This window comes from Lissotriton vulgaris, chromosome 2_1, assembly GCF_964263255.1.
Source record: "Lissotriton vulgaris chromosome 2_1, aLisVul1.2, whole genome shotgun sequence".
Classification (NCBI taxonomy): domain Eukaryota; kingdom Metazoa; phylum Chordata; class Amphibia; order Caudata; family Salamandridae; genus Lissotriton; species Lissotriton vulgaris.
Window position 1 is genome coordinate 1,095,376,300 of NC_141687.1, and position 18,546 is coordinate 1,095,394,845.

The 18,546-nt window shown below is 46.3% G+C and overlaps 1 protein-coding gene across 4 annotated transcripts in view; it reads left to right on the top strand.

Moving 5' to 3' along the window:
- The window catches only part of ARHGEF12 (Rho guanine nucleotide exchange factor 12), an 888,740-nt gene that overhangs the window by 124,895 nt on the left and 745,299 nt on the right, over positions 1 to 18,546 (top strand). For all 4 annotated transcript variants that reach the window (XM_086956791.1, XM_086956792.1, XM_086956788.1 and 1 more), the window contains exon 2: positions 18,282 to 18,305. In XM_086956791.1, coding sequence (XP_086812917.1) covers positions 18,282 to 18,305 — 24 coding nt within the window. The remainder of the gene's footprint in view (positions 1 to 18,281; positions 18,306 to 18,546) is intronic.

The following is an 18,546-nucleotide window of genomic DNA, read 5'->3' on the forward strand; positions in this document are numbered from 1 at the left end:
TTGGCACAAAGCAGTCAAGCTTGACTTGGTAGCAATGGGTAAAATATACACGGAGTACACAAACAGTAATAAAGTAAAAACACAACCCCAGAAAAATCCCACACCAATTTAGAATAATAGTGTAAATTTTAATGAATAAAATGATCCAAAAATGGCAAAAATCTAATCGGTAGAACTAGAGATATAAAATTCCAATGTTTTCAGTGTATATATATATATAACTCCACTCGTGGTTATCCAGTGTTCCTAGACCGGAGAAACTCACAAGTTAAGGCCTGCCACAACGGGGCGAAGGGCTGGCTGGATTTGTCTTCAATGCAGTTTTAGGGAAAGCGCATAGGCCCTGGGCCCCTGATTGGCAGGAGCCCAGGGAACACTCAGTCAAAGTACATCAGCAGTTCAGGAAAAAGTAGGGGCAACCATGCAGAAAGAGGGCACTTCCTTACAGTACCACAATTAGTGCTGCAGGCCCACTAGCAGTATTATATTTACAGGTTTGGGTGCATGTATTATCATTTATTAGGGACATACAAGTACATTAAAATGCCAATTGAGTGATAGCCAATTTTACCATGTTTGAAGGAGAGAGCACAACCACTCTAGCACTGTTTAGCAGTAGCAAAGTACGCAGAATCCTAATGCCAACAAAAACGAATTCAGCAATACAGGAAGAGTGAACGCAAAATGTCTGGGGAAATACCACACCAAGTGCGTCGGGTCTTGCAGCTTTCTTGCTCTCCTTCTTTCCCCACTCCGTTTCTTACCTAGAATAATTTTTTGTCCTGTCTTCTGGTTCACTGTCTATACGCCGGACCAAAGCTTTAAGTCCTGGCCAGTTACTCTTCCTATTGTCCAGCTTCGGAGTTTTTAGGTCTCGCCTCTCAATGCGCAAGCGCATTGAGCAGAGCGAGACTATAGCGTCTTAAACAGACTTTACCTAACCGGGCGATTTGGTGTTGTGCCCGTGGCTTTTAGGTCAATGCGCAAGCGCATTGACCTAAAATGCTCGTGCACATCATCAAATCGCCATCTGTTCCCTCAGCCGCACTCCTCCCACACCTTTGAAGTGAAGCTTAGCTTCACTTCAAAGGCCCCTGCTGCTTTCACACCCTCTCCCCGCTCCGCCCCCTCCCCTGCCCGCCGTGTCGCATTTCTCCCCCCCCCCCCCTCTCTGCCTTCCATGTCTCGTTTCTCCTCCCCCCTCCCCTTCTCTGCCTTCCCTCTGTCTTGTTTACTTTCCAGGTCCGTAAGCGACTAAGAAGTGCTCTGTGCTCCGTGAGTGGTTCAAAACTATATACAAACGTCAACCTATACGTTAAATATTATGCTCATCTTTGATGACAAGCAGTGCAACGGTAGAAGTTACTCCTGTTCAAATCCATAAGCGACAAAATGTGCTCTATGCGTTCCGTGAATTATTTAAAATTACACTCCTGTTGGTAACAGGATCTTTGTTGAGCCGCGTTGGTGCTTAGCGGTGTTTAAAGAAATGGTAATACTATTAAAGGCGCACCATTACCAACATTACTACGCTGTTGGATTTTAAGGTTACCGCTGTCTTCCGTTCAGCGCGTATGTTGCGTCTCTCTCCGTTATCGGGTTCAGTGGGTGTGTCATTATGCCGTATGTGCGGTTTAAATCTCTACCGCTAGATTTCAATGATCAGTGAAAACGGACTATACTCGCGGTAGGATAGCCGCGATAAATAAAGTTATTTGAAAATTACACTCCTGTTGGTAACAGGATCTTTGTTGAGCCGCATTGGTGCTTAGCGGTGTTTAAAGAAATGGTAATACTATTAAAGGCGCACCATTACCAACATTACTACGCTGTTGGATTTTAAGGTTACCGCTGTCTTCCGTTCAGCGCGTATGTCACGTCTCTCTCCGTTATCGGGTTCAGTGGGTGTGTCATTATGCCGGATGTGCGGTTTAAACCTCTACCGCTAGATTTCAATGATCGTAATATTGTAATAATGTAAATTCTAAAAGCTCCATAAGGAACACCTTTGTGCTCATTGACATAACACTTGTTTATAGAAATCGATCTAGGTTTTTACCTTTAGGTTCGTGTGGACTTCCACCCCCTGACACTATCGGTCTACAAGGTTGCTTCGTGGGGTGTTTATGTACTTTAGGACTTACATCAAGGACACCACCGACTTCATGGGAAAGTTACATTAAACTCAACTTGTAGATTATGAAGACATACTTGCCTTTTTAATGTCCCCCATTGTGAATGACCCTCACCATCACACACACACACTCACACCCCCTCACCCTCACACCCCCTCACCCTCACCCACCGTCACACACCCACACTCATACTCCCTCACTCACCCTCACACCCCCTCACCCTCACACACCCTCGCTCCACTCACACCCTCACACCCCGCACAACCCTCTCACACTCACTACACCTCACACCCTCACCCTCACACACTCTCACCATCAACACCCCTCACACTCACACACACTTACCCTCATCCCCTCACCCTCACACACACTTACCCTCATCCCCTCACCCTCACACACCCTCAGTCAACCTAACACCCTCACCCACTCACACACCCTCAGACTGCCTCACTCACACTCACACACCCTCACCCACCATCACACACCCACCCCCTCACACCCCCTCACTGACCCTCACTGACCCTCACTGACCCTCACTGACCCTCACTGACCCTCACTGACCCTCACTGACCCTCACTGACCCTCACTGACCCTCACTGACCCTCACTCACCCTCACTGACCCTCACTGACCCTCACTCACCCTCACTGACCCTCACTCACCCTCACTCACCCTCACACACCCTCACACACCCTCAGCCACACACACCGTCACAAACTCTCAGCCTAACACGCCCTCACTCACCATCACTCACCCTCACACACCGTCACACACCCTCAGCCTCACACCCCCTCACTCACCCTCACCCACCCTCACACACTACCTCACCCTACACCCCCTCACACACCCTCGCTCCCCTCACACCTCTCACAACAATCTCACACTCACTACACCTCACACCCTCACCCTCACACACCCTCACACACACTTGCCCCCTCACCCTCTAACCATCAACACCCCTCACCCTCACACACCCTTACACTTATTCCCTCACCCTCAGACACCCTCAGTCATCCTCACACCCTCACCCTCACACACCCTAACTCTCACCCTCACCCACTCACACACCCTTAGACTCCCTCACTCACCCTCACACACCCTCACCCTCACACACCGTCACACACCTACCCCCTCACACCCCCTCACTCTCACTCACACCCCCTCACCCTCACAACCCCTCACCCTCACACACCCTCACACACCCTCGCTCCCCTCACACCTTCACACCCCTCACAAGACTCTCACCCTCACTACACCTCACACACTCAACATCACACACCCTCACACACACTCGCCCACTCTCACCCTCGCAACCTCTCACCATCAACACCCCTCACCTTCACACACCCTTACCCTCATCCCTCATACAAGTGAAGTAGTGTGGCTCACTGGTTAGAGGCGGCAGACCCGAGAGCAGAGGACGGCCCGGGACCAGGGTTCGATTCCCGGCGCGGCAGGTTTCTGGACCAGGGTCAGCGGACTCGATAATTCTCTCGCCTCGGTGCCCACTTTGATCAGCGATCACACTCGGCAACTCTGGGCATTAGCTTGCCTCATCTTCACTAACGGCCCCACCAGACCGCCGGGGATGCCTGGTCTCACCCTGGAGATACCCATTAAGGGACCATCTCTCAGGGAAGCCAGGAAGGGTTTCGCAGCGGTCGAAGCGCCTTGGGACCCTACGGGTAAGTAGTGCGCTATATAAATGCCAATACACACCCTCACACAACCTCTGTCACCCTCACACACCCTAACTCTCACACTCACCCACTCACACACCCTCACACTCCATAACTCACCCTCACACACCCTCACCCACCGTCAGACACCCACACACTCATACTCCCTCACACACCCTCACCCACCCTCACCCACCCTCACCCACCCTCACCCACCCTCACCCACCCTCACACACCCTCACTCACCCTCACCCACCCTCACCCACCCTCACACACCCTCACACACCCTCACACACCCTCACCCACCCTCACACACCCTCACCCACCCTCACACACACTCAGCCTCACACCCCCTCACTCACCCTCACCCTCACCATCACACACACTCACACCCCCTCACCCCCTCACCCTCACACCCCCTCATCCCCCTCACCCTCATCCCCCTCACCCTCACACCCCTCACCCTCACACCCCTCACCCTCACACCACTCACCCTCACACCACTCAAGCCACAGATGGCTGTGCGATGGGAGGACGCTCAGCTTTCAGGGTAATCAGTTTGCTTCATCCACCCCATTTCACAAATACACAAGGGTACTTTACAATCAAAAGAAACTAATGTATGTGGTTTTGATTGTTAACTTGTAGATCAGAATAATAAAAAAAATCTTCACAAGGTTGCTATTTAGTAACATTTTACATGAAGTTTTTCACTGGATACAAAGGTCAGGCAAGATAGATGAAGTGATGAGGTGGGTATTGCTAGCGCCACACATACAGCAAAGGCAGACTGACTGTATTCCCTAAAGACATTTTCTACAAAAACAGGATATTAATAGTGAACATTATGCAAAAAGAATGCATCAAATAAAAAATAAAACAAATATTCAAAACCCAATAATTCAGCATTTTAACAAGACTATGCACATTGGTGAGGTGGCAAAGTTTTAGAACTAAATTAGTCACATCTCCTCTTCACTGTTGAGCTTTCGACATTTCTACACACAGAGGTTGGCCTACTTTGGGGGTTGTCGTATGTGGGGGGGGGGGGGGGGAGGTTTAAAGTCATAATCCTCAATAGAAACGAACTAAATACTAACTAAAGTAATGGGATTAGGAGCTCTATGAATGCAAGACATATTGCATTGCTGTGCTTCTCTCCCCTGCTGCACTCTCCTGCTCTCTAGAGATGTGGCATAACAACAAGACCTGCCATCAAAGTCACATACATACAAAACATGTTGCATTCCAAATGCTATAGGAGTCACATTCACAAAAGTTAAAACTATTGGCGTTGTGAATGACAAAACTATCAATTTAACTATTTCAAAAATCAACACAAAAAAAAATATTTACAAAACCAATAGCTCCAACTTTTCTAATGCGAGACCTATTGCATTTCCAATGCTTGTTCATTCTTGTTTGTTGTTCCTTGTAGTCCGGTTCCTGTAGGTACTTCTGAGGCAACTGTTTATTTCCCCCCCCTCCCCCCCACTTTGTTTTGTATAGTATTTATCTTTGTATTTTTATAGTCTTCACCTAAGTGGCTTCTCGTTTTTAGGTCGAGGACCGTAGGCTGCGCTTGCGCATTCTCGGTCAGAGATTTAATGATTCTTAGTATAGGGGCTTGAACCCGCCCCTCTTTTCCATTGGCTGGCCTCGTAAATGCTGGCCAGCCATTGGAGGAGAGGGGCGTCACTCCCTTTAAGCCCCGCCTTTTCCCGATTCGGGGGCGTGTTTTTTAGGTTCTTTCTCTCTGTGACATCTTCAGTCACTCAAACCTAAAAAACACGCCCCCCCAGTCTGAAAAGGACGGGGCTTAAATAATCTGTTTGCAGCGCTGTGGTTTGTTCCTGCCCCTAGGGATTGCGGCAGCGTCATCGGCCTGCCGCGCTGGGATTGGCTCCCGCCTGTTTCCCTATTATTCTCTTTATCCATTTATTTTCCTTTCCTTTATCTCTTTCAGGGGGCGTGCCCTCTGCGGTCTGGGCTTTCATTTGCCGGCGCTAATTCTCGGCTGCCTGTTTCTCGTCCTCCATTGTAGTCTGGGCATCGGCTCGGGCACTCCCCGACTGCTCGCTGTACCCAGACGCACCATGTAAATGGTGTTTATGTTAAGGGAGTCATGTTCAGTGTGACTGGATCGCATGGAAACTGATGTTGTTGTCACTTTATATTATTCTCTGCACCTTCGCTGAGGCAGCAATCGAGGACGGTAGCTGAGTGGCTGCCGGATGAAATATTCAGCTTGTTTCCATTTGAAGATGCACAGGCCCCATTGTTCTCACTGGAGGGGCTGATTAACCCCTGTCGGGGCCTGGACACTGTCAGGTAGATTTGCATGAGGAAAAAAGGGAAATCTGATTATTGGTAACACGTGTGTAGTCAACGTAAACTAGGGGTAAAAGGCACCATTGTTTGAGGTGAGGGGGCCTTGTGCGTGTACTGTGCAGTGTGAGAGGAGGCTTGTAAGGCGCTTCCACTCAGTATAATACTATAATTGTAAATCCCCTCTAGCACTCTTCAACATGTAAATTCAGTACGTGGTGTGTGAGTAGTTTATCCAGCCTCTATGCCTGTTTTCTGTGCCTCTGTTCCCTCCTGCTTGTGATCAGTTTTCGTGCCTCTGTTCCCTCCTGCTTGTGATCCCGTTTTTCGTGCCTCTGTTCCCTCCTGCTTGTGATCTGGTTTTTTCGTGCCTCTGTTCCCTGCTTCAATTCACTCCCCTCCGTAGACGCACCTATGCCCGTTTTCTGTGCCTTTGCTCCCTCCTGCTTGTAATCTGGTGTTTCGTGCCTCAGTTCCCTCCTGCTTGTGATCTGGTTTTTCGTGCCTCTGTTCCCTCCTGCTTGTGATCTGGTTTTTTGTGACTCTGTTTGCTCCTGCTTGTGATCTGGTTTTTTCATGCCTCTGTTTCCTCCTGCTTGTGATCTGGTTTTTTCATGCCTCTGTTCCCTCCTGCTTGTGATCTGGTTTTTTCATGCCTCTGTTCCCTCCTGCTTGTGATCTGGTTTTTTCGTGCCTCTGTTCCCTCCTGCTTGTGATCTGGTTTTTTCGTGCCTCTGTTCCCTCCTGCTTGTAATCCGGTTTTGTGTGGCTCTGTCTGTGTGTGTGTGGCTCTGTCTGTGTGTGTGTGGCTCTGTCTGTGTGTGTGTGGCTCTGTCTGTGTGTGTGTGTGGCTCTGTCTGTGTGTGTGGCTCTGTCTGTGTGTGTGGCTCTGTCTGTGTGTGGCTCTGTCTGTGTGTGTGTGTGGCTCTGTGTGTGTGTGTGGCTCTGTCTGTGTGTGTGTGTGGCTCTGTGTGTGGCTCTGTGTGTGGCTCTGTCTGTGTGTGGCTCTGTCTGTGTGTGGCTCTGTCTGTGTGTGGCTCTGTCTGTGTGTGGCTCTGTCTGTGTGTGGCTCTGTCTGTGTGTGGCTCTGTCTGTGTGTGGCTCTGTCTGTGTGTGGCTGTCTGTGTGTGGCTCTGTCTGTGTAGTTCTGTCTGTGTGTGTGCGTGGCTCTGTCTGTGTGTGTGCGCGTGGCTCTGTCTGTGTGTGTACGTGGCTCTGTCTGTGTGTGTACGTGGCTCTGTCTGTGTGTGCGCGTGGCTCTGTCTGTGTGTGCGCGTGGCTCTGTCTGTGTGTGCGCGTGGCTCTGTCTGTGTGTGCGCGTGGCTCTGTCTGTGTGTGTACGTGGCTCTGTCTGTGTGTGTACGTGGCTCTGTCTGTGTGTGTGCGTGGCTCTGTCTGTGTGTGTACGTGGCTCTGTCTGTGTGTGTACGTGGCTCTGTGTGTGTGTGTGGCTCTGTGTGTGCGTGGCTCTGTGTGTGTGCGTGGCTCTGTGTGTGTGCGTGGCTCTGTCTGTGTGTGTGTGTGTGTGTGTGTTCACGGCTGTGTGTGTGTGTGTGTGCACGGCTCTGTGTGTGTGTGGCTCTGTGTGTGCGCGGCTCTGTGTGTGTGTGTATGCGCGGCTCTGTGTGTGTGTGTGTGTATGCGCGGCTGTGTGTGTGTGTATGCGCGGCTCTGTGTGTGCGGCTCTGTGTGTGTGTGTGGCTCTGTGTGTGTGTGTGCGGCTCTGTGTGTGTGTGTGCGGCTCTGTGTGTGCGCAGTTCTGTGTGTGTGTGTGTGCGCGGCTCTGTCTGTGTGTGTGCGCGGCTCTGTCTGTGTGTGCGTGGCTTTGTGTGTGTGGCTCTGTCTGTGTGTGGCTCTGTCTGTGTGTGGCTCTGTCTGTGTGTGGCTCTGTCTGTGTGTGGCTCTGTCTGTGTGTGGCTCTGTCTGTGTGTGGCTCTGTCTGTGTGTGGCTCTGTCTGTGTGTGGCTCTGTCTGTGTGTGGCTCTGTCTGTGTGTGGCTCTGTCTGTGTGTGGCTCTGTCTGTGTGTGGCTCTGTCTGTGTGTGGCTCTGTCTGTGTGTGGCTGTCTGTGTGTGGCTCTGTCTGTGTAGTTCTGTCTGTGTGTGCGTGGCTCTGTCTGTGTGTGTGCGCGTGGCTCTGTCTGTGTGTGTGCGCGTGGCTCTGTCTGTGTGTGTGCGCGTGGCTCTGTCTGTGTGTGTGCGTGGCTCTGTCTGTGTGTGTACGTGGCTCTGTCTGTGTGTGCGCGTGGCTCTGTCTGTGTGTGTACGTGGCTCTGTCTGTGTGTGCGCGTGGCTCTGTCTGTGTGTGTGCGTGGCTCTGTCTGTGTGTGTACGTGGCTCTGTCTGTGTGTGTACGTGGCTCTGTCTGTGTGTGTACGTGGCTCTGTCTGTGTGTGTACGTGGCTCTGTCTGTGTGTGTGCGTGGCTCTGTGTGTGTGCGTGGCTCTGTGTGTGTGCGTGGCTCTGTGTGTGTGCGTGGCTCTGTCTGTGTGTGTGTGTGTGTGTGTTCACGGCTGTGTGTGTGTGTGTGCACGGCTCTGTGTGTGTGTGGCTCTGTGTGTGCGCGGCTCTGTGTGTGTGTGTGTGTATGCGCGGCTCTGTGTGTGTGTGTGTGTATGCGCGGCTCTGTGTGTGTGTGTGTGTGTATGCGCGGCTGTGTGTGTGTGTATGCGCGGCTCTGTGTGTGCGGCTCTGTGTGTGTGTGTGGCTCTGTGTGTGTGTGTGGCTCTGTGTGTGTGTGTGCGGCTCTGTGTGTGCGCAGTTCTGTGTGTGTGTGTGTGCGCGGCTCTGTCTGTGTGTGTGCGCGGCTCTGTCTGTGTGTGTGTGCGTGGCTTTGTGTGTGTGGCTCTGTGTGTGGGTGCAAATGCAATAGGTCTCGCATTTGCGAGCGATTAAGCTATTGGCATTGTAAATGACAATGACATTTATCTATGTTTTATAAACAAAAACATAAATAAAAATAATGTCATGAGCAATGCCAATAGCTCTAACTTTAAAAATGCTGAGACCATTGCATTGTAAATGCTTGTTTAAATATTTGGTGCAGTTGACAAGAATGCAAGATAACCCTCAATATGGTCTTTATGGTACTGTTTTGGGGTGTACTCTTTTTTCCAGCTCCTGTTTTTGTCTCTATCTTCATCCGTATATTTTTCCTATGGTCACACATGTGGTGATTGAAGTCCCAGATCTATTTATATCATCAGCCCATAGTTGAAGATTATGTATTTGCAATCCACAGGACTGTGCAGGTCTGCAGTCGAGGTTTGCATATTCTGTATTTGAAATACCAGGTCTTTTTGTAGTTCCATCCTGTAGCCCCTCAACCTGTATTCAGTCATTATGTGGCACATATTGGATTTTAGGTCTTCCTGTCTCTGTCTCCAGCCCATAAACACTCACTCTTCATTTGACGCCTGATTCTCTGTGTGTTCTTTCATTAGTTGTATTTAAAATGCAGGGGGTTCTGCTACTATCCATTTCCATTACCAGTGTGCAGCTGATTGATCATCAGTTTCTGAGATACTTGCATGAGATTTTATGACTGGTCATGATTAAAAGCGCATGAGAAAAATGCCTTAACTAAGGGTTCAGTGAAATTTATTGGGATAGTTCATTTTATTCGAAGCAATGGAATTAACTATTTTTAAGGAATTCAATTTTTTTGTTCACAGAAATAAAACATTTCTGTGAGGAGTCTATGGTACACTAGATTACTTCATTATGCAAGTATAAAGCTGCTGAAACAGTCAATTACTTGAATTAGTTTGTCGATTTAGGCACTTGTGGAACACAATGCATCGCGCAACTCACTCCATGTAAAAAGAGTTTACTCATTGTTAAATACTGTTCTACCCATTTCAGTCTCAGGCCATGGTTGGAGAGGTTACATTTGGTATTTAAGTGCATATATTTGAGGATTCCATGTCTTCTTGTGTATGTGGTCATTACATGTTGGACTCTCGAAAGGTCTGTCTTTCTCTATCTCTTTCTGCTGCTCATGGCCCCTCACCCTATATTTGGTCATTCTTTTTTGTTTCGGAAACCCGGTGGAATTTGTTGTAAACAATTATACCATCTTGTAAGTAGGAAGACTGGTATCCAGTCATGTAAATCATAACATGTAGATTTATTGTTGAACTCATGTCTTAGGTTACAGGCTATACATAAGGTGGTAAATACCCCAACAAGAGCAGCATTCTTGCTGCTCAGCCCACTCTCTCCAACTGACATTCATACCAAACAGGCACTCATCCACATTCCATTCTATTCCATTACACTCACACTGGCTGAGCAGCAGTGAACTGGGAACTATGGAGATGATGCATAGCATAGCAACAACACAGGTTATAACAGAAGTCCATGGCCGTCTGTCTCTAGCCTGTAGACTCTCACAGCAGGCTTGATGCTTATCTGACTTTCTGTGATCACTTGATTTAAATTTGAAGCTCCTTCTGTGCTTTCAATATATATTTTTACCTGTTACACAGTAGTAGCTCTTGGGAACTAAAGAGTTGGGATTGTCGGAGGCAGCACAAAGAGCACATTGAGCAGTGCTTGTGCTCATCCATCCAGCCTTTTTCTTCCACCTAACCTTCCGCCCCCACTTAGCCATGTTCCACTTTACCTAGTCTGATCTGTGAATACACTTATGTCTTTATGAAATGTTCTGTCAGCACCTGGAAAAACATCAGCTATGTTTTCCAGTCCGGCAATCCCTTTTTAGGTCTCACCTAGCGATGTAGCGCATGCGCTGCTCGTCTTGGCGAGACCTATAGTCATCTGTTTCCCTGCCGAAGGGGGACAGGAGATGTGCATGCGTACGGATAGGAGATGTGCACTCCATACGCGTGCCCATCTCCAGTCCCCGGGTAGGGCTGGCGTTGAACACAGCATGCGCATGGCATGTTTGCACACGTGGACCGCTTGGTTCATCAGGCCTCACTTCCACGTCTGAGGGCCTAGTACTTTCCTCTCGTCACCACCAGGGGGAACTCACGCCTCACACTGGCTGTCGCTGACCTCAAACATCTGCCACACGTGTACTCTCTTGTTGATCCCGTAATGGAAAATCCAACGGCGGCCTGACATGAGAGAAATATTAAAACACGTATCAATGAACATAAAAGCTACATCAGAACTGGCAGCGTTAAGTCCACCATTGCAATACAGTTCAAGGAATATCGGCATAACATCAGCCAACTGCAGTTCGCGGATATTGAAGTAGTGGAGAGACGTGAAGGCCGTAACAAAAACAACTTTCTCTTACAAACGAGAGAATTACTAGATTAAATATTTGAACTCCATGAAACCCAACGGTCTCAATGATCAATGAAGTTTTCCTGTTACCTCTAATGCAACTGTCAACTTTTTTTCATCTCAATGTTTTGGTCTTATTTTCATTTAATTCTTATTCTTATTTTCATCCTCATTTGTATAAATTTTTGGCTGTGCCTATTCCTTTGAATTCCTGTACCCTCCCCATCAATCTCTCCTTCATATATATGTTTGTGCACTTTTTTTTATTAACACTGTGTTCATTACATGCACGTTTTCACCTCTTTTCCACATCTCGAGTACTCAGCTGACTTTTTTACAGATCGTGACTCTTATTGTCAGCATGAAGTCTTTTCATGTTTTTCCTATCTTAAGATGGCGTCATTGTTTTCAAACATTTATGTGTGCATTCTGGTCTGTCTTTTATGCCGTGACGATCGGCAACACTATATCCGGTCACCCGTCTACAGCCCGACGTTCACATCCGCAACTTGGAGTTTATCACGAGCACTTTTTGTACCGTAAGTTGTATATACTTGTTCTGATACCAGGTCTCTATTTTGCATGCCATTAATTTTTCTGACTCCACATTAACTTTCACTTGGCACAGCTGTTTTTATCCGCCGGTATAATGATTGTTTACATGTTGTTCCCATCGCACGCTTGCGAGTACTTTTCCCACTCCGTTATCGGTTTTTTCGACATCTACTTTTTATTGACATGACACACTTGTCTTTATGTTTCGGTATCATTTTATATGTCATTTCACCGCATGTTTGGGAGCACTTTTTCACCTTGCTATTAGTCTTTCTGATATCTCACGGCCGCTTTTAATCACATTCTTTCAGCTAGCGCCCAAACGCAATGTTTACTATCGGGTAGATACTTACACAGTCACGAAGTTGACATCCTGGTTACTTGGTTAACACTTCAACGCAATATATTTGCGTTACAGAAGGTGCACAAAGTCTTTTGAGCTCATACATTTCTTTTGATTCAGAGCATTTACTTACAACCACTTACCAGTTACTTTATACACATTTCACAGTTGTTTATTAACCACTTAGTATGCTGATACATTGATTCATTGTTTTTGTTGGTGTGTGACAACACTAAGGCATCACACGCTTTTTTATGTTTACAGATTATTCCCCTGATGAAGGGCGTTCTTCCCGCAATGCATAGGGATTTGGTGATACTGTGAAGATGTTTTGATGATGACATAACATTCATCCTGAAGGATTATTTTTCTTACTATACCTGAAGATAATGAATAAATTCCTCTTTAACAATCTCAACCTTTGAATATTGCAATATATAGTTTTATGGTTTACATGAACAACACATTATGTTGTGAGCATGCACGCTGTGCCCAGGGGGCCGTCGCTGAAACCAGTGCCGCCACTTGTTGCTGTTACTCGGACACCCCAGTCAGGGGGTGATACCCCAGGAGCACGTGACAACTTCTCTAGAGCAGTTCTAAACATTTGGTGTGCGTGTCCAATCTTTTTTGATTTTGGCCTGACACGACTCCCAACGTTGAAGGCACACATGACCCGGGCGCTCACCTTAGCACTTAAATCCGGGAGGGGGTGGGGGGCATGTCATTGGGTGCTTCAAAAAATGCCGTCCAATCACCTTCCTACCATTTTGCGGACCTGCTGACTGCCCGCCTCTCGCTCAGTCTCGATAGGTGTTAGTCATGATCCCCTTGGTGGTCCTGCTTCGCTTCTCCAGTCTGCACGCTAACCTGTGGTCGAAGATTGATACTCCTTATGACATATTAAAGAACCGGGATCTAGTATCGTTTAAGAAGTAACAACTGCCTAGAAATCTGTTTGTTATTGGTGTACCTTCCTTCCCAGCCTGCCCCCGACACGGCTAATGTCCTATTTTCACCATCCACTAATCCAGCTGGTGTTGCTAGCGTTTGTGGAAGTCACAACAATCTCACAGCCTCTCTTCTCTATCTAGAACCTTTCTTTCTGTTCCGACTTTGTATTTTTCATGCACCTTGTTAGAACACTGGGTAAACGAGAAGCATTTCCTATTACTGTTGGCTGCCCCCTCTCCTCCCAAGAAGAGGTTCGCAAAGGAGGCCTTAAGAGTTTATATTTTTTCCAGGGCCAGACCCTTGCTACCTGTCTATCCTTTAGATTTCACGGTGCATCACGGGCATTTTGGTTAACTTTCTTGGGGGTGGGAAGTGTTGGAAGGCGGCTGGAGGTCGGAGTAGATAGCTGAATAATGTACAGCAGAGAGGCATCAGCTGCTAACAACTATCGATTGGGTGAATTGACTAGAAGCAGCATTGGAGTAGATGAGCAGTGGTACAACCGTAGACCATTGACAGATGTTTTTTCTTTATAACTTGAGTGTTTTTTTCATGACTAAAGAGGATAATATAGGAGTTCCCTAGAGAGACGCATTGAACATGAGTGTTATTGATTTTGAGTTATGCCTAGAGTGTTTTTTTTGGGTAGCCAGTTTTGGGCATCTGGCCTGTTGATGGGACTTAGCCAGTTTGAGGCAGTTGAGTTGCCGTGCTTTTAAGGCTGGGTACAATGAATGTAATCATAGGCACTGGAATTATGCATTGTATGCAGCATAGAGAAGCATATTCTGTGGCAGTATTGTAATATTTCGTTATTTAAACACTCATTAATACTGTCTGGGCAAAAATTAGACCTTATTAGAACAAGTTTAACACCCAAGTATACTAATTGGCATCTGAAAGGTGACCGCTTATTCTTTGCAGATGGACCGGCACTGCTCTGTATCACTATGGCAAGTAACCTTGGATTAGTTTCAGCTAGAAACAGATATATTTCTGAAATCTGCAAATATTGGACCAGGTGTTAGATTATCTCCTGGCCCCTGGAATTATGCGATTCTGCGCCCATGGCTTTCTTTCCACATAATTATGGATTGTACATATTTGCCACCCAGTTCATCATCTGCTGCATATCTGGCAGATTTTAACATTTAAAATTTTGTTTGTAGCTTGAACAGATCAAAGTTTTTAAAAACGCAGCAAGGTATTCACGCAGTGAAATGCCCTTCACAACAGTTAACTCTTCGTCTTTCATTTGCTCATCTTTGTATTTAGGTATCAAACCGATACTAATAAGGTGAAATCATTGCCCAGGCAGTTTAACGGTATGCAAAAATGACAAAAGAATGAATTCTACAAAAATTGTGCTGTATTATGTCACATACTTTGCCCTTTCCTTGCTGCATAATTCAGTGCTTCTGTTACACATAGTTTGGTGCTTTCCTGCCACATAATTCCAGTGGTCTCGGTTATTTGATAAGTGCTGTAAATGCATATCAATGTGAAAATGTCCGCTGCATTGCATGATTTTAGTGTCCGTGGTATGGTCTTCAGTTTATTCAGTAGCTAGATAGGGAGCCAGTAAGGTGCCCTTCATGAAGGAAAGATTTTCCTTGCACTTCTGTCGTAGTGGATTGGGGCTTTTAAAAATAAATCTACGAGGAGGAGCTTTGTTTTGACAATACACTATGGAAAGTGTGAACTTCATCCATTCAGCAAGGACAATAATACACAGCAGAATGGATTGTGTTCTTGATCAAGGCGTTGACCTGTGGAACAACGGACATAATAAACATTGTATAGAGTACAACCAGGTTCTAACTACCTCGCAGGGTGTTTCCTCTACGCGGTGCAGGGTGCTTTAAAGTGCTCAAGAAGGGTAATTTTCCCTCTGAATCCTGAACTGGCCTCAAAAGTCAGCACTCGCCCCCTTTATCCTTTTAGCAGGGTCTGAATGGAGCAGAAAGTCGGCTGGGTGCAATGCCATTGGTCTAGCATTTGCGAGAGTTTGAGCTATTGGCTTTGTAAATGGCTTACGAGAAGCAAGGCTGGCAGTAAGAGAGATGCAGTTACTGCCAGCTTTGTTTCACATAAGCAACAAATATAAGTTCAAAGTGCATGTTTACACACCGCTTGCAGGTTTTCAAAACACATAAATAAAATACATTGTCCTTTACAATGCCAATAGCTTAAACTCTCGCAAATGCAAGACCTATTGCATTTCAAATGCTTGTTCTTGAATGAGGGTGAAGGGTAAGGAAGAAATTGTCTCAGGTGTAATGAATAGTACCAGAGTCCCCGGGGCGCATTTATGAGAAGTAGAGGAGAGTGCCAGAGGCAGACAGCACATAGGAGGGAACTTATAAAACCGGCAAGCAGAAGATACCTAGAAAGGAAAAGTGGTACGGGCAAGAGAGAGGTGCTACAGGGAAGTATGAAGCCTTTGTGAACTGGACAGTGAAGACTGATGCATGCATACATACAAGGTAAAATAAGAGAGGTACAACAAGGCATAATTAGAGGAGTGGGCAGGAGCTGCTCTTAAAATGGGATGGGGAAATAAGCAAATACAGACAGATCAGTGGTGGAAGGCAAAGGTGATGAGAACTGTGATCTTAGTAAAGAATATTTCGTAAGCACCAAATCCCCCTTCTAGTTATACCCAGTCATGCAGAGACAGCTCGGAAAACAGATAGTCTCAGGAGACAATGTCTGTTTCCAACAAGAAAAGAGGGAATTGGAGAGACAGCTGGAAGTTGGCAAGAAAGAAGTGAGAATGGAAATAAAGAGCAAACAGGATAAAATGTCGGTAAAAAGAGGTTATAGGCATCAGAGATAAGGGAATGGGATGCAGATGAAGACAGATAACACCGGTAACACAGATAACATAAATAACTATTTAGTTGTTAAAGGACCTGATGACTGGAACCATCTGCACTGATTCTTGTTCGAAATTAGTTCCCCTTCTGGTCTGTCATAAGTGTGATTATAAATCAAAGAGAGAGAGAGGGAAAGAAACGAGTACACACTCGGTCCTCCTGATAGACTAATATAAACAACGGAAGAGTGTAAATTCATAAAAACAAAAGCCAACAAAAAGCACGGAACAGAGTGTGCAAATCAATTGGATTTGTATAGAAGGCCCTGACTCCCCATCCTGGTTGGTGACATGCTTCATCATAGGGCCCCACCGGGTGAAACCGAATTCCTTCCCGGTGTGCTACAACGCCAGATTTAATGCGGAGCTGCTTATTTTGTGAACCATATCACCAACCAGGGTGGCGAGTGAGGGCCTTCTATACAAATCCAATTGATTTGTACACTCTGTTCCATGCTTTTTGGCTTTTGTTTTTATGAATTTACACTCATCCGTTGTTTATATCTGTCATAAGTGTGCTCAGATGTTGTTTGGTGTTACTAAGTGATTCTGAGAGGCTCCAGGTATTGGTGAGTAAATCATAAATTTACTGAGACATATGTTTGGTGCTGGTGGTCAGGTATCAAAGCCCCAAAAAAAAAACCGTCACTTTTCAAAATGTATGCTTTATTGGTATATATGCACAATGAGGAGAGCCGATTTTTGCAGCAGTTTCATAAGTGGGAGACCTGTTTTCACTTAATTGGGCGTTCTGTTACAGTTTGTAACCTGGTTTTAGTCAATGCTTGACTTCAGGTATCAGATGTTTGGTCAGTTGGTGAATGGCGATTACCTTGTGCAGAAATAGGTTTCATTGTGGAGTTTGTGTCTTAGTGTCCGAAACTCTCTTCTGAAACAGGAGGTTGGGGAAGTCAAAAGGAATGCAGGTGGTTGTCACTGTCATTTGTGTAACTGGTAGGTGCCAGTGTTGCCTTCCTGCAGCTTGTGGTAGAGCGTGGTTTCATATTTGAAGATCTGCTTTAGGTCAATCTAGATAGGCGATTATGGTTGGGCGATACTGGCACTAACTAGTAGTTCTCCTGCGAGTTATGCTCAAACTGGCCTGTGTGGATAGTATTGGTGTTTGGTTAAGTGTTATTCAATTGGAAGTCTCTTCTTTATTCTTAACCTACGACAGTCTGCATTTGTCAGCCTTTTCTTACAACATTCCTCAATAACCTTTATCTCTCATAAACATTTTCTCTGTAGCCCCTAGTTCTGTATCTTGCCCCCTTTGCCCTTTATGCTCCTTCGCAATTTTGCTCTGCGTTTTCCCTTTTCCACTCTGCTTTTCTCTGTCTTTCTTCCTCTCCACAGATCTTGTCAGCATTCTTATAGACCTCACCCCTTTCACTGTCTTGCCATCTATCTCTTGCCCTTGTCTCGTTCGATTGATCTTCCTGCAACATGCTCCCCTATCACCTCCTAGCCTCAGACTTTCTATTTCTTCTTCTTTTAGCTGGAGGAAAGCCTTCTAAAGAGTTTTCAATGTATTTCACCCTTCCTGGAAGTCATTACTTTGCCTACCCATGCCAACCGTCCTGTAGAATATGGATGTGTCAGTAAATCGGGATACTGGCTGGTATTTTGCCAACAGTCTAGCTGCTTCTGAACAAGTCTTTAGTAATTATACACGGATACCAATGTCATTGTTAGATTGTTTCCGGAAAGGCTTTGAACACACTATTATGTTCACTTTGTACTGAGGCCAAAAACATGGCGTGAGATAATATTTTGATGATCCTGCATGGGGAATAATGAAATGTACATCTTATAGGGACTGCATACATATTTGCATTTTCTCAAGTGCACCAGACCCTGCCACTGGCTTAGATAACTGATGAGGATACTGCCTGAACTCTGAGTGTGCCCTGGTCAGGGTTGTATGTCTGGGCCTTCTGTTTGAGGCTTTAGTCTGTCTCTTCCACTACCATTGTGACTTCATGGAGCACACTAAATGTATTAGAATGTTTTTTGCCACTTTTTTGTCTCTTTTCTGAAGTGCTTGGTCATTTGGCTATAGGAATCTGGAAATGTTATTGCATCGAAGACAGATTACCATTTCCTATTGTTTCTCTCCCTTAATGATCTTTCCTTTTGTGTGTTTTTTTCAGGTTTCCACTCAAGAAACCAGCCAGGTAAGAAGGAGCTGGTATTCCCTGGTCCAAGGGGAGAACTCTTCAGGTTCAGACGCATGGCTGAAAAGACCCATTATGGAGAGGGTGAAGGCAGAAAAAAGGAACCAATACTTGGGACCTGGAACTTTGCTTAAGGGGTGCCAAATGTGCTGATAACTGAATATATCCCTTAAATGCTAATGCAGGAGGGGACTTGTCGCTCTTGCTATTTTTGTGTATTTTTGTAGATCTTTAAGCTTAC